The 16635-nt window shown below is 36.6% G+C and overlaps 1 protein-coding gene across 6 annotated transcripts in view; it reads right to left on the bottom strand.

The window, feature by feature from the left end:
* SLC24A2 (solute carrier family 24 member 2) overlaps window positions 1-14230 on the bottom strand; it is a 341425-nt gene extending 327195 nt beyond the window's left edge. For 2 of the 6 annotated variants that reach the window (XM_056806669.1, XM_056806671.1), the window contains exons 1-2: window positions 14076-14230; window positions 10212-11362 (exon numbers count right to left, since the gene is read on the bottom strand). In XM_056806669.1, the coding sequence (XP_056662647.1) occupies window positions 10212-11198 (987 nt within the window). In that variant the 5' untranslated portion in view covers window positions 11199-11362; window positions 14076-14230. Of the gene's footprint in view, window positions 1-10211; window positions 11363-13483 lie in introns of all 6 variants that reach the window. The other 4 variants (XM_007498057.3, XM_007498058.3, XM_056806670.1 and 1 more) reach the window with 4 other exon arrangements.
* Between the last annotated feature and the right edge of the window lie 2405 nt (window positions 14231-16635).

Here is a 16635-nt window from a genome sequence, read left to right as displayed (position 1 = left end):
GACACATGTAAAACTTAGTGGAACTGCGAGTTGGCTATGGGAAGGGAGGAGGATGGTGAGGGAAAGAACATGATTCTTGTAACCAGGGAAAATTATTCTAAATTGACCGATTAAATAAAAATTTCCCAAAAAGAGCAGAGGTAATAGGTTCATAGGTCTATGATTAGAAATAACCTTAGATGCATCTAGTCCACCCCTTTCTATTTTACAGATGAAGAAACTGAAGCCTAGAGAGCTTGTAATTTGTCTATGGTCACATAGGCAGTAAGAATCAGTGGTGGGATTTGAACCCAGTTCTTCTGAGCCAAAGTTGGCAGTCTTCCCTTTATACCATTCTGTCTCCTTGTCTTTATGCCCAGGAAACAGTAAGCCCTCAGTGAATGCTTATTGAATTGAAATCAAATTAATCTCTTCACCAATCCCAAGCTGTTGATTAAACTGCCTTCTCAATAGCCAGAGCAAAGCAGGATTTTAATTAAAATCAGTTTTGCTAAAGCTGAGGTTTGCTTTTTCTAGGTCTATCTTTGGCAAAAATGAAGAATCTGGGCTTCTAGTCTTCTACAAGATACTAGGTAGATGTCTTGACTCTAGGGTTTGTGTCAACTCTGGTTGGAAAGGCCAAGGTGACATGAAAGGCAAAGAGAGCAATAGAAGCATTAGGTGCTATTCATTGCAATAAAACTTATGAAATCCTTTTCCAGCTCTTTTCAGAAGGCTCCAAAGTGTGACCTTCACTCCATAAACCACTGTGGCAGAAATATTTCATAGGATTGTTATTGTTTTAACATCAAAAGAGGGTACTTGAGAGCAAAGCAACTTTACTCTGCTGTGTCCCTAGACACCTTAATATGTCATGTCACTTACTCAGCCAACAATTTTCATTCAAAGGAGCCAAGATTTTAATGCCTTTGAAGAAAACAGGAAATGTATTCCTTTTTATTAGAGGAATATTTTTGTTTACCCTAGGGGAGGTTTTTACCTTTATTGAAATTTTTATTTTCATTTTATTAGAATCCAAGTATACTTTGGGACAGAAGTCAAACATGGAAATATACTTGGTCTCAACTAAAGTTATTACAATTCACATATACATATATGCTCACAAAATGTCATATCAGAAGGAATTACTATTCACTTTATAAACAGATTTTTTTTTACTTTATGAAAAACATTCCCTATAGAATTCCTTGAACTAGTCGGCTCCCTTAGCATATTTATAACATGAGTTGATTTATAAAAAATCAGTTTAAGAAGTGTTAGGAACACCTTAAAAGCACATATCTAAGAAAACATGGATCCAAAAGATACCTGAGCCACCAGTCTTCCAGATTTAAGTAAATATGTTTAGAACTTCCTCCCTTTAGAATTTTACTGACTACTGATCAGGTTATAGCACAATTTCCTTGACGTAGGATACCATGGACAGCGGCTTTCCAAGCCAAACCCAGTCTACCCCATATACAGAGATATAGACAACATATAAGTAATAGAACAGTGTTATCAGTATAGAATCTCATTCTGTATGCATTGAAACTCAACAAATTCAGACTATAGTACCACAATGTTTTCCCACCTCGTAACAAAGAATGAAGCCATGATTCATCATGAACAGCACTAAACTTTTCAGAAAATACTACTGTAGAAATTGTTAAAAAAAAATTGCAGCATAAGAGAGACTTCAAAGATCTTATTTCAATAAAATCATTCCAGTGCTACAAAAAACTAGAGTAACTCCCTTTCAATAATTTTATGATTTTTTCATAATACAACAAAGTAATATTTGAACTCTTCATATGTACCATAACTGGTAACCAGTTGCTGTTTTGGTGGAAAGAGAAGTTATAAATGTTATAAAATAAATATCTATAGCAGCATAAATTTTGTCTCTTTGTATCAATGATTCCCAGATGTAGTTCTGTAAAATCTGAGTATATACAACTATCAGGAAGCTATAAAGTTGTCAAATAATTATTAAAACAAAATTAATTTAACTCTTTGTTTATGCTATTTTTAAAAGGAGCTAGAAGATATTTTGAAATAAAAAAATAATGGGATTTAATAACTCCAAAAAGTTAATTAAATACTGTGTATTGGATATGCAGGATTGGTGATAAACCAGATAAATTATGAGTAAATATTTTTATATTTTTAAATATTTAGAGTCAGGAAGACCTGTATTCAAGTCCTTCCTGTGAAACATACTTGTGTGACCCTTAATAAAAAGACAGAAAAAAGTAATTCAATCCCTCAGTGTACCAGATGTCTCTCTTAGACTGTAGGTGATGGAATCATAGCCAATATTACTGGAGGATCACATTTCCTTCGTTGGAATTTTTTTATTGCACCAATAAAATCATGCATCAGGACCAAAATTTAAAGAAGTAAAATTGATAATAAAATAAATGAAATTAGCTTTTATTCTCATTTCTCAAGGTTTTTCTAAAAATTTTACAGTTTATAATTATTAAAACAGTAAGTGCTGTAATAACTATTGAAATTTAAAGCTTAAAGGAGCTTTTGGGAATACCGAAGCCGATTAAGTTTACAGCTGAGAAAACTGAAGCCTAGAGAAGCTAAATAATTTGATCAAGGTCACATAGCTAGTAAATAGTAAAGACCGATTGAGATCCAACTCCTATCTTGTTTTAACCACATCATACATATTATGTAATTTCTAAAACTATCTTTCAGTATATCTTTTTTGAAGATCCAGAAGATAAAGCAAAGGAATTGGTTTAATATTTATGCAAATAATCACTGCACACAGTAATTTTATTTCCACATTCCTCTCAGTGGGAACTGAAGAACTGGGTGTGGATAATAGAGGGAAGCAATTAGTTTGGAATTTATTTTCTGATTGTCTACCTGCTAATGCCATAGGGCAGTGAATTCTGGATGGAAAGGTAGCCTATATGGCTACAGGCCAATATTAACAATGAGAGAAGCAAGGCAGCTGCCCAAATATATATATAGACTAAAAGAAAGTGTTACAGTGCATCTTATGTTCAATACTTTGGGGATAGATTTTTTCTTTTTCTTTGTTTTGTTTTAGTTTTTAATTTTTTTCCTGATTTCTTGATTACATATAGATACAATTTTTATATGGTGTAGACTACAACAAAGCTCCCAAATTATTAGTGTTTTATGCTTTCAACAACAATTGCCAAGAAACATTTTCATCCAGTTCAGAAATAAAATTACTGAAATTTTCTTAATAAAATGCAGTATCACTATGATTACCATTTAAGCATGCTTTAAGGTTCATAAAATGATCTTATATAAAAATTTCTTTTGATCCTCCTAATGCTGTTTGGTAAACTATATTATTATTATTTTCATTTTTTAGAGAGGAAACAAGCTCAAAGAGATTAAGTGGCTGGTTCAGGGCCATGTGACTAGTAAATGTCAGAAGTGGGGCTCAAAGCTAGTTCTCTGCTGATTGTGAATCCAGGGATCTCTTTAGGATATCATGTTACTTCTAAATTATGTAGTTTTAAACTTAAAATATATGAGCATTTTCTAGTGCTTTTGAAGAATAGAATATATATTAGGTAACAATATAAACACATCTTTAATTTGCTTTTTCTACTCATGGTTTCAAGCAAATTCCAATGAATGTAGAGTCAGAATGGACAAGTCACAAACTATTAGCAGCTCAATTTTCTCATCTTTAAAATGGGATTAATGATATTTGCTGTACTCATCTCACATGATTGCATGAAGATTTTTATAACTCTTAAAACTATGTAAATTTTGCTATCATTGATCACATATACATATACAATGATTAATAGTGATGAAAAGTTTTCTTTAAACCTTAACTTTAGAACATGACTTGCAAAAGAAAATATATGCTTGAGCTGTAAAATTATTGACATATTTCACGCCTTAGTGATATGTATTTCTAGGAAGGTAATACTATCATGATTTTCTTCTCTTTTGTTTTCACATTAAAATTAAACATAACATATATATAATTTCCATATAAAATGATTTTATAGTGGAAGTACCTTCTCATTATGTACACACATTATTGTATTGTTGTTGAATCTTATGAATTTTAAGTCATGTCCAAACTCTTCATGACGCCATTTTGGATTTTCTTGGCAAAGATACTGGACAGTTTTGCCATTTTTTCCCTCCAGGATCACATAACTGGAACATATCAGAGACCAGATTGGAACCCAGGAAGAAGAAGTCTTTTTGATTCCAGTTCTGACACTCTATACACTGGGCCACCTAACTGTCCATGTATATACATACACAATACCCTTTATGTCTACATATGTGTTTAAGATATGTACACTTGCTGTTATGAGAATATTCAACCTGTATACTTGGTATGTTTATATACATACTTGGTGTGTGAGTTTACACCAATTCAATATGCACATGTGAAAACATTCTTTTTATGCATATCACTGTGTAACATGGTTTGTAGGCAACATGGTGTTGTGGAGAGAGTTGTAGCCTATAAACCATGAAAACCTGGGTTCAAGTCCTGCTTCTGATACATATTTCCTGTGTGATCCTAGGCAAATCATTCAACATCTTGGGGTTCTTGGCAACTCTTTCAGATTACAAATTGCAGGGGAAAATGCCAGTCTGCATTGGTAGAGGTGTTTTTTTTCACTGGGGGTGTCCCTAAAGCAATGAAATGACAGTAGATCTATTCCCTTTGTTTGTATATATATGTTCATGAATAAGATATATTAAGAAAGTCTTGAACTAAACGTTAGGGGTTTATAATTGTAAGAGTCTTCAAAAAGAATTTAATTCAACACTCATTTTGCAACTAAGGAAATTGAAGCATAAGGAAGCAAAGTCACTGGCCCAATTGTAATTGATGGAGCTAGTATTTCAAAATTAAGCTAAAGAGTCAGTATGTTTTCCCTCTGCTTCATTTTGATTACTTTAAAGGCTTTTTGCATTTCTAATATTATTCTGCGCATTGACACACTTATCAGTTATCTATGTACAAAGAGATCCACATGTATATAAATGAACACACACTTAGGCAAGTAGGAATAGAAAAGAAGTTGTATATTGAAAGTGAAGAAAAACAGATGCAAAATCCAAGTGCTTCACTGGTATTTACAAAATATTGAGAACCAAAAGGTCTCCACCACATTGAGTAGATCATATGTCGAAAGGTTTGGACACAAATCAAAGAGAACAAGAAAGCATAGATGTATTTCTATTCTGTACTAATGGAGAGCTCTCCCATTTATGAGACCATAGATCTGTTGGAATATCAAAGTATCCTACAGAAAGAATGGCAAAAGATAGAATTAAGATAGGTCATGTCAAGAGCAATTTATAAAACTGGGAGGAGGGCAATATATATGGAAAAATGGAAACGATCTGAAAAAGATAATAGCTACAGGAAGAAGCATTTGTATGGCCTTTTGAAGTTTTCAAAGCAGTTTATGAATATTTCATTTATCTTCACAACAATCCTGGGTGGTAGTTGCTATTATTATCCCAATTTTACAGATGAGGAAAAAGAAGCAGAGAGAAGTTAGATAACTTGCCCAGGGTTATACAGTTATTAAGTGTCTGTGTGTGGACTGGAACTCATTCTTCCTGACCAGGTCCAGTACTCTTGCCACTGATACATCTAGCTGCCTGATTATTAGAATAAACTATTATTTCCATCATTGACAGTGAAATTACTGCATTTGAGCTTTAACATCACAGTCTCCAAGGCATTAGATGAGGAAAAATGATCCTATAGAAAACAAAGTCTGAAAAACATCTGGACTAGACTAAGTATATACAGATAAAATCCATATAAGAGATAACTGGATTTTCAGGACATTCAGAGATCAAAATCTCTGAGAGCAGGGAGAATAGTAAATGGCTGGAAAAAATAATTTGTATTAAAAAATTTCTAATCAAGAAAACATCAGTAACTACTGACCCATATAAAAGCTTTTTCATTTCAATATAATATAACTTTCTGAGACTTATCTGTACATGGATTTCTGGGCAACTAAGTGATACAGCGGATAGACTGAGTCAGGAATACCTGAGTTCAAATCTTTTCTCAGATACCTACTAGCTATGTGACCTTGGGCAAGTCACTTAACCCTTTTTTGTCTTAGTTTCTTCATTTATAAAATTAGCTAGAAGGAAATGGCAAAATATTTTTGCCAAGAAACCCCCAAAGGGCATCCCAAAGAATTGGACACAACTGAAACAACTGAACAACAACAAAAAAATTACAAACACATACATTGAGGCAATGTCCAGTCTTTCAAAAATTTAAAAATGATGTTCTACAAAAGATGATTTATAGTCTCATAATTGACTGTAAGATGCAGAAAATACAAGCTCCCACTGTTCTTGTAATCTGTACTTTTGGAGGGTGAACCCCTATCAAGAAGAACCATTCATTGATGGGTCATAAGGTGGGGAGTATTGCCTCTACTTAAATGATCACTAATCATTCCAATTTTCTCATGCTTTGTCACTTGTTCATCTTTCTCCCCTCCCTCCCTCCCTCCCTCCCTCACTTCCCCTCTCTCTGTCTCTCTGTCTCTCTCTGTCTCTCTGTCTCTCTCTGTCTCTGTCTCTCTGTCTCTCTCTCTCTCTGTCTCTCTCTCTCTCTGTCTCTCTCTCTCTCTCTCTCTCTCTCTCAGTGAAAATCATCAAAACTACCATTTTAATGAAAGTCAAATATGCTAAGAGAACATTTGTGAAATGACTGATTAGGATACAATGTTTATAGACAGCACACTCTAATATTTCCAGTCTGAGCTGTGTGACTCCATAGCTTGTGACCCTGGCTCAGTCACTTGCCTCTGAATTCTTCACCCCTAATATGAGAACAACAAAACTTTCACTACTTCTCTGACAAAATCTTTGGGAAGGTCAAATGAGACAAAAAGTGCCTCATTTTTGAGCACTTAAAAGTGCTTCATAAAACATAAAACAATGTAAATGTTAGCTTTTAAAAGATTACTTTTAAAGGCAAGATTGTGTCTGAACTTTATAACCTATAGCACAGACCTCAAGCCTTTTGTAGGTAATGGTAAGAGGAATTTGTAGTTCCCTGAGGTCTTTTATGCATCCCCCTGTCCCTTCATTGGCATAAGTGGATAATCAGGTTATGATGTTTTTGTAAAGAGAAATAAAGAATTTGAAAATAGTACAGGAAGATTCCAAATAACGTGAATAATTCATCTCCTGAAGTGATCTCTTGTAACTTGAAATTACAATTATATGAAATATGGTTATTAGTTCCAGCTAAATGGAGATATACAATGTAAATTATAATTAACAGGACTACTTCTCATGATGTATATGAACTGGGACCTAGATGTGTGCATATCTCAAAGATAAGGCTTTTAATGAGAGATAAGTTTGACTTGAAGACTAAGAGCACTGAAACAGAATTTTCAAACTCCATGTTTGAAACTAATTTTCCATATTATCTATCCATTATGTCACTTTTTCTTTTTTTAATTCTCCAGCAGACAACCATGTATTGAGATAAAATACATAGGATGAAAACCATATAAAATCCATAAAACCCCATCTATTTTCAAAATGAAGAAAAAATTATCATTGTCATGTCCTGTCCTTTACTACCATTTTTGTGACAGTTGCAAAAAAAAAGAAAAAAAAGGTTGTTTTCATATTTTACTGACAAAGACTAATGTAAATTTAACAAAATATTCTTATTATTTTCTTGGAGATAAAACCCCCACCCCCATGCTAACATTTGTTTTATGTATACATAAAAATTCACCCAGATGCTAGTATGACAACTTTGCATATGTATTTGCTTCTCTGTTTAAAATCAGACTCAAGAACGCATTCCAGTGTTAGTTTCTCAATCTCCACAATCACATTCCAACACATAAAATGTAATTCTGTAGTAAAATAAAATGACAAATTTACTTTTCTTACCCTATGTTTACCTGCTTCATGATCCCTCCCAGCCTGAAGTTTAGATTGACCATTCAAATAGGAGAAATTGCTTCCTAAGCTAATAAAGATCTAGTATTCTGTTTTAGGACATATTTAATTAAAATATATCCAAATGAATCACTAAAAAGCAGAAACATTTAACACAGTAAGGATGACCATGTGGTTTGAAAATCCAGAATGCTTTCTGGCCAATAAATCAGTAGAAGCTCATGTGCATAGAACAAGAGGACTGGTTGTGGCAACGTATATTATTATCACCATGTTCACCATGGATTGTTCAACTTACTCAAAAGTTACAGTGACATGGCTTTGTTGACAAAAATCATGTTTTCTCAAAACGCCTTTTAAAGAGCTAATTTTTAATGATGCCAATATAACTAAAAAATTACATTGTTAACTATGAAATGTCTATTCAATCTTTACGACTCTCAGATACTATAATTATTATTGTTTCTGTTTTCATAGAGCAGAAAAATAAAACCAGAGATATCAAAAGATTTGCTTATTTTTACACAGTTACCAAGTGGCAGAGGTGAGATTGGAACCAAGGTTTGCCTTTAACTTTAATTTTAAATTTAACTTTAACTTGAGTGTTTTTTCCATTAATGCCAAAATGCTTCCCATTAGACTGCCAAAAGGTATCACATTGCCTTACCACAAGGGACATATGAGAAGCAAATTTGAGGGTGGGAAGATGAGTCATATCCTATCCCCACTCTAGGTTGCCTCAACAATTGTTGTCCTACAACAATTCCCTAGACTGATCCCTATCTATGTTGTGGAAGTCCCCAATCTCATCCCTTTTGAACTGAGCATTCATTCATCTCTCTAGGCATTCAGGTACTCAGAGAAGCAGCTGTGGAGATGCCTTTAGTGAAATTCTATCTCCAAATTCTGTGCCACCTGCCTATGGCAGAAATCACTGGAAGACTGGATCTGCATTTTGGATTAGCAAATGTAAGAGTAAGAGTCCTGCCTCCCCCTTCTTCATTTTATTTCATTTTCATTTATTTTATTTTTATTTTGAGTGATACCAACTGAATGACAAAAGACGAGTAGATATGGATCTGTTGTAACTTGAATCTCAGATATTGTAACTTTGTAACCCTTCTCTCAAACAGCATTCTTTCAATAATCTAGGTTCACATCTTCAATCTCATTTTTGACTTCTCGTTTTCCTTAGCCCATACATCCAATCAATTTCCTTCACATCTCTCATACGTGCATCTTTTCTGTACTCTACCAGAAAAGGTCAGGTCCCCATCATCTCTCACCAGGACTATTATAATTGCCTTCAATTGGCTTCTTTGCATTAAGGCCAGATCTTCTAGACCCCAAGGAAGGCCCTGCATGTAATAAACCATGCTATCTCCCATAAGTACCATAGTAGGTAAATACATAATAGGCTATATAGCCAGACCGATGCATATTTCCTGGGTTTAAGTAAGGTCCTGGGATTCAGAGAGAATTTCAAAGAGGAAATCTCTAAGCTGTGAAGAAAATAGTATTATAAACCACATGGGAATTGGGGATGCTGCTAGTCAGTACCATATTGATAGCTAGAACAGAAAGGCTTCTTTGTTTCATACATAATGGAAGATTTTGCATTGATGATAGAGTCCCTAGTATCCCTATCGCCATATAAAAAGCACCTTCTGAGGCAGCTTTCTGCCTCCTCACACTGATGAATCCTTTACTCCACATGAGTTGCATTTGACCTGCTGCCACTCCAGCATTTTGTCCCCAGGAAGGAAGAAGGGAGAAGATGGACACAGTCATGAATTCAATGTACATCTTTGCCTTGTTTTTCATCCTTACAAGTTATGTGAACCTATAGTTTTATAACCCTATGCTTGTGTTGGGTCAATAATTTATAGTACCCTAATCCCTGAGGTCAGAACAGCTACTAGTTCATGATTCCATAGAACATACTACATTCTTGCATGACATAAGAAGTATCACTCCTAAAACCACTTTAGCAATTGGGGAACTGGCTCAGCTTTTACTCACCATTCACTATTCCATTCTATAAAATGGTGAGGGGGGGGGCAGACAGTGAGGGAGAATTTTTCCTGATGGCACCTCCACGGTTGCTGCTCTGAGTGCCTGGGTACCCCAAGAGGCTAATGCCCAGCTCAGAAGGGTTTATAATGCTCTATTGACTCAATTGTTATTCATGATGTCTACCATTATCCACAACTTCACAAATGGCAGATATTAAAAAGAATATTGGTTGAAACGATTAAAAAGGCAATAAAGAACACACAACCAACCTTTGCATCAGTCTCTGCTGCTGCTGTTGCTGCTGTTGCTGCTGCTGCTGTTGCTGTTGCTGTTGTTGCTGCTGCTGGTGTGGCTGCAGTTACTTTCACAACTTTGTTTCTATTAAGCAGTTGCTTCACCCATGCTTCCACCTGAACGTTGAATTTCATGAAAGTCACATAGAGAATATAAGCTGTCAACAGCAACAAGCTCTCCCACCAGGTGATGAGATTATCCAGAAAAAAAATTATGAGCATGATCAAGTCAACAATATAAAATGAGACATCCCTAAAGAGTGGCCACCAGGTAAGGTATAGGATTTCTCTTGAAAACAGCGCACACATCCCAATGACAAACAGGATATTGAATACTGCTGAGCCCACTATTGTGCCAATGCCAACATTGCTATGAGCTATGAAGACTCCTATCAGAGATGTAAAAAGTTCTGGAGCTGAGCCTCCAGCAGCCATGAAGGTTGCTCCAGCTACATCATCAGAAATGGACAACTTTTCAGTGATGACAGTCAGAGAAGGAACAAAGAATTCGTCACAGACTATGGCTAAGGCAATGAACATGTAGATCATTCCAAGGACATGAAGAATTATTGCACCTCTTCTTCGCTCCTGAAGGGAAAAGAAGTCTTTTGGATAGTCTCCTTGAGCATGTTCAGTTTCATTTTCATATTTTATAGGAAGTGGCTCTGGAGTACCATCCTGAACCTTCTCCTTGAAGTCTAACAGAGTTCTTTGATGGTATCCAGACATTAACTCCGGATGACCTAAACTGTTGGCCTGATCTGTGCTTTGTGTCTCTATCTTGAAAAAGGCACTAGTTGAAAGTGAGAATGTGCAAATGGCCATTATACCCATGAAGAGCCCTACAATGCGTATTTGTCTCATTTTTTTCCAGACATTCTGGTGCTTCCTGCAGCCAGACAGTGATTTATCCAAGCACCATTCTTCAAGAAATCTAGTGGCGATGGTTTGATGCAGGGCCATTCTGTGTCTTCTAGTAGGTATGGTGATTTTCAGGTTTGAGAATCAATCAGATTGCTCTTTCATACTTTTTCCTGATATTTTTTAGGTTAAAAACGGTGCATGCAGTGTTCTTCTACAATCAAGTGATTTTTTTTATTTCACATGAAAGTCACTCTTCATTTACACTTTAAAGAGAATATAAATGATGATGAGTAAACAATAATAGTGTTAACAATCAACTTTTAAAAAACAGTTCTGTCCAAATAAAGAAATACTAAATGAAATAAACCTTGGACCATTGACATGACATGAGCAAAAAAAAAAAAAGGTTTCCATTAAATCTAGTAATGTCTAGTTAATTTTAGTATGAAATTTGAACCAGCAACAAAAATCAGATGGATCCACCAGTAATCGTGTCCTTTCAAATTTGTCAAAGGTTAACTTACCTCTCCCTCTTATCTTTCAGCATCCAATAATGCAGCAGAAGCAAAAAGCTTCCCAGAAATGGGAAACAAGGTAAAAATGTGCCACAGTGGTAAAAGGTACTCTTAATAATTTTTCTTATTACCCTGGGTGGTTACATGACTGCAGATCCAACAACTCTGAACCCTCAGGGACAATCACAACAACAAATCAATCCAAAAGCAAACATTTCTAAAGCCCACCTTAATATTTATAAATAAATTGGAATAGATATGGGAAGATAGGGGATGGAGATGACATTGATTCAAGAATAAACTTTTTCATAGAGTGTAAAAAATTTTTGCAGACATATTTTATGGACAAGAAAATTTTCCTTTTAAATCTCAAGCTTAGAGAAATGTGTCCAGATTTAATGACAGACTAAGGATGTTTACATCAAAAGTATTTTTTTTATCTTAAGACTCTAGAATAGGAAAGGTTTAAAATCAAGCCTTGATGCCTGATGAAATGAAAGTCAGCTTCAAAAGGAGTCTAACTGTCACTGGTTGTCAAATATGCGTTTTGTAAACATTTTGATTAGATATGTTCTGCTTGCAGCATTCATTTCCATAAACATTTAGCAAAAATAGTCTTTGGAAAGTACATCTCAGCATAGATTAACTATCAATAGCAAGATTTTCTATTGCCTTTCACTAGAGCTATTGACAAAGCAGAGTATATTCTGGGTACTCTTTAAAAACAAATATCCTTTAAGAGTAAATGCATTTATGTGTAATTGGGGAAAATATAATAATGGAAAAATATTTTTAAAAGTATATTTCTGCAAATCACTAATCTCTTTAGAGGTATTCACAGAGAATATATCATAAAGGGGTCAAAGGCACTTTAAACAATCTGAGTAGTATTGATTCAAGTTTTAGGGCAGGCTAAGCCAAAATCACGGAGCTAGAGCTGCTAGCCCCATGATTAACCTAATTAATCATGGATATTCCTGGACTGACTAGATGGTGGAGCTTTGCAGTGACAAAGGGCTAGGGCTTCAGACACAAGCGGAACTGATCTAAAATCTCAGGGCTCAGTTCTTGCTGCACCCAATCCCAGGTCATTCTAGGTACTCTGCATATCCACTCTCCCTCCCTTTCTCTAGTGTACTCTTCTGTTTTCTTCCCAGTCCAGAGAGCTGCACCCACTAGCAAAAGTACGCCACAGACCACATCACAACTTTGTAACTTTGCCCAACAGGGTCTCAAACTTTCCACTGTCAGTCTTAACAGAATATAAGAACAAAAACAAAAACAAAAAAACTCCATGCTGAAGAAAGAACTGGAGACCTGTCCAAGCATTATATCATTATGATTACATCTTTAGGGAACTGATGTGTGTGTGTGTGTGTGTGTGTGTGTGTGTGTGTGTGTGTGTGTTGTGTCGGAAGATGCTGAACGATTGTCTACTTTATCTCTGAATGCCCTCTCCAAAAGCAACTGTTTTCCTCACTCCTCCCACAGGGACAGAACCAGCAGCAGGAGTGAACATAGGGTTGCCAATCGGCCTGCAATTGATTAGCTGGGCAGGTATTTAATCAAAGCAACTAGCTGCGTCTTACTGGGATCTCCGGTCATGGGTGTTCAGGGTTCTCTTCTGGGTGTCCGAAAAGCAGGTGGCGAGGGGATCGAGTTTGCCAACTATTTTCGGGGGCAGAGCCACCCACCCACCCAATGCCTTCCACATTTTGAACCACCTGTGAGGTTCGAACTCCTGGTAAGGAGCTGTGGGCAAGAAGGATGGGTTCATGGAGAGCAGGCTTCTGTGATTGCTTCTTCCACCTCCCCCGCCCCCCTACAAACCTCCCAAGGCTACGAGTCCGCGCCCAGCTTCATACTTACCCCGCACTAGGGCTCGCTCTAGTTCCAAAAGCCACGGTTATCGTTTGCTTTCCTCTAGAATCGTCCTTCACCTCTCTCTCTCTCTCTCTCTCTCTCTCTCTCTCTCTCTCTCTCTCTCTCTCTCTCTCTCTCTCTCTCTCTCTCTCTCTCTCTCTCTCTCTCTCTCTCTCCTAGCCTCTCTCTCCTCTCCCTCCCTCTCTTCCTCCCTCCCTCCCTCCCTCTCTCTCTCTCTCTCTCTCTCTCTCTCTCTCTCTCTCTCTCTCTCTCTCTCGCTCTCTCTCACTCTCTGTCCCTCTCCCTCTGTCCTTCTCTCTCTCCCTCCCTCCCTCTTCTCCACCTCCCACTTATTCCATTCGTCTTCCAGAGGACTGGCCGCAAATGCACAGGTTCTCCCAAACAGGCGTCTCTTTCTCAGCCCCAGGACAAGCTTCTGGATGAAATTGACCAGCGGGAGCTGCAACCAGTGCTGCACCCTGGTCAAGCTGCTCCCTCCTCCCCCTCTGGCCCCTCCCTCTCTCCTATATGCTGGGTTCAGCGGTGCTGTAGCTGCCTTTCCCTTCTGAATGCTTCTCCATCCCTCTGTTCCACTCACCGGGGATTGGAAGCTGGAAGGACTGCAGCAGTCTTTTGCGGGGTGTCTCTGCAGTGGAAATCTGGGGAACGGGAGGGGAGCGAGTGGGAACCAGACAGGTTGATATGTTTGGGCAGTCAGTCGGAGCTGTCCCAGGTTGCCAGAGGCTGAAAAGTGTTGCCAACTCCTTGACGTCATCCTAGGCATTATTTTATAAAATAAACAAACCGAAAATCGTATTTTAGAATGTAGCAATTTTATTTTAAATGAATGGATTTGGAGTTATAAGACCTGCTTTTAAGTTCCACTTCCTGCCACTTACTGTATGACCTTGGGCAAGTCTTAACGTCTTTGGGTTCCGGTTTCCTCAACTGTGAAATGAAGGGGTTAGACTTTAGACTGGATGGCTTCTAAGATCCCTTTCAGGTCTAAATCTAAGCTCTGTTATCCCGTGATCCTATGAAATGCAGGATTAGTCTCAAAGGATAAGACAGGCCATTAACTAGCTCTATGACCTTAGAAAAAGCACCTCTGTGGGCTTCTGTTTTCTCCTCCCTATAATATGGTGGTTGAGTCATTAGAAAAGTGAAAAAGAATCCCTGGAATGAATGAGGCAGGAGAGGTAGGTTTTGTCAAGGGACTAAGGGAGTAGCAGGTGACCTGGAGTTCTCTGCCTCAGTTTTCCCATTTGCAAAATCTTTGAATAGATGACTGATGACTTCTGAGACTCTTTCTCTATAATGGTAGCACAGCTACAGAAATAAAAATGAGAACAGAAGTAGTCCTGTTAGCTTCGCCTATAGAAAAATGGGCCAGGGGACTAGAGTGAAACTGCACAGTGGAAAATATAATATTGACAAGAGATAAAACCACTACAAAGATCATGCCCTGCCCCCTATTTCCCCCTCCCGCCCCCCCCCCCAATAGCATATACATCTGAGACTGGCTAGTGTCAATAATTATGGAGAGTGTCTTGGAATCTTTTCACCTTGTCCAAGCCCAAATAATTTACCTAATTCTGGTGTAGCCTTTCAGCCATTTCAGCTATGTGTATATAGCTTCCTTTCTCCACTCCCCTCTATCTCCAAACTCTTTTTTTTTTTTTGGTAAACTGTGAACTCCTCCACTAGACTGTGAAATATTTGAGAACAGGTTCTTTTATTTGGTTTAGTTTTGCTTGGTTTGCTTTTCTTTGAATTATTGTAGCTTAGCAGAATTTCTGGCACATAGTAGGTACTCAGTGCTTGTTGTCTATTTCCTTCTTTACCTTCTGAAAAAAAGAGGATGGCATTTTCCTGTTGTTAGCATACTTTAACTTTTAGTTGTTGTCATTTTTCAGTTCTGTCCAACTCTTTGTGACCCCATTTGGGTTTTTTTTGGCAGAGATACTGGGGTGGTTTGCCATTTCCTACTTTATCTAATTTTATAGATAAATAAACTGAGGCAAAGTGTTAAATTACTTAACTAGGGTCACACAGCTAATAAGTGACAGAGGTTAGATTTGAACTCATAAAGTTGAGCCTTCCTGACACCAAATCTGGAACTGTATTCACTGAGCCACCTTACTGCCCATACTTTAACTCTATGATTTTTAAAATATGAAGCAAAGGACCCCTCAAACACACACACACATACATACATACATACATAGACATTTTTATTCAATATTAAACTAATTTTAAAAGTTGATGAATATATGCTAAATCATTGTCAAACAATCTATAATTTTAATTGTACTGAACCAAAGTGGGTTCTTCCAGTTTGTTTTTGTTTTCTTCTAAATGAACTTTAGTGACCCTATTTGTATTGACACTAAACAATATCTCCCCTCACCCCCCATTAAAATAGAACAAACCTAATATTTAAAAATGTTCACTGAAATAACCCTAAAACAGCCATACTTTTGGTTTGTGTCACTGGTTTATATGTATAGTATAGTGTTTGTGTGATAAGCAGGTCATGCATTTCATATTTCTCTAGAGGGCAGGAATTGTTTCATATGAATATTTTTGTATGCTTTTCCAATTTAAATATTAAATTAGAAAAGCCCACTGGTCTTAACGGTAGAAATACCTTTTTATTGACAACAGCATTTCTCATGTCCTATGTGATAGTAGTTTTACTATTAGTACTTATTGATCACAAAGATAAAATGTAACAAAAAGTTGCCATGAATTAAGCAAATAAAGTTTTATTTACTTGACCATACCAGCACATATATATTTGACAGATGGTAATATATATGTAGGGGAGACATATTTATGGAATCTATAGGAGGTTGGCTTGCGTATTTTTCACATTGAGGCCTGTGGCATGATTGTTGGAAGTAAATGACATTGTTTAGGGCAAATTTAGACTGAGTGGTCTCTTTTAATAACTTCAAGATTACTAGAGTCTTCAGACATCAGGTTTCTAACTATTGGAATGGACACTCTTTGAGGTCCCTTCCATCTTTAAAATTTCATTATTAATCTCATACATATAATACATGATCTTCTCTTCAACCTAACATATAATAAAATAACCAACATACTACCTTTGCAGGTAACTAGTAATTAACTAGTAACTAGTAATTTTGTCC

The sequence above is a fragment of the Monodelphis domestica genome, chromosome 7 (assembly GCF_027887165.1).
Source record: "Monodelphis domestica isolate mMonDom1 chromosome 7, mMonDom1.pri, whole genome shotgun sequence".
Taxonomy (NCBI): Eukaryota; Metazoa; Chordata; class Mammalia; order Didelphimorphia; family Didelphidae; genus Monodelphis; species Monodelphis domestica.
Note: the sequence above shows the minus strand (reverse complement) of the source record. Positions and strands in the feature narration are given on the sequence as shown.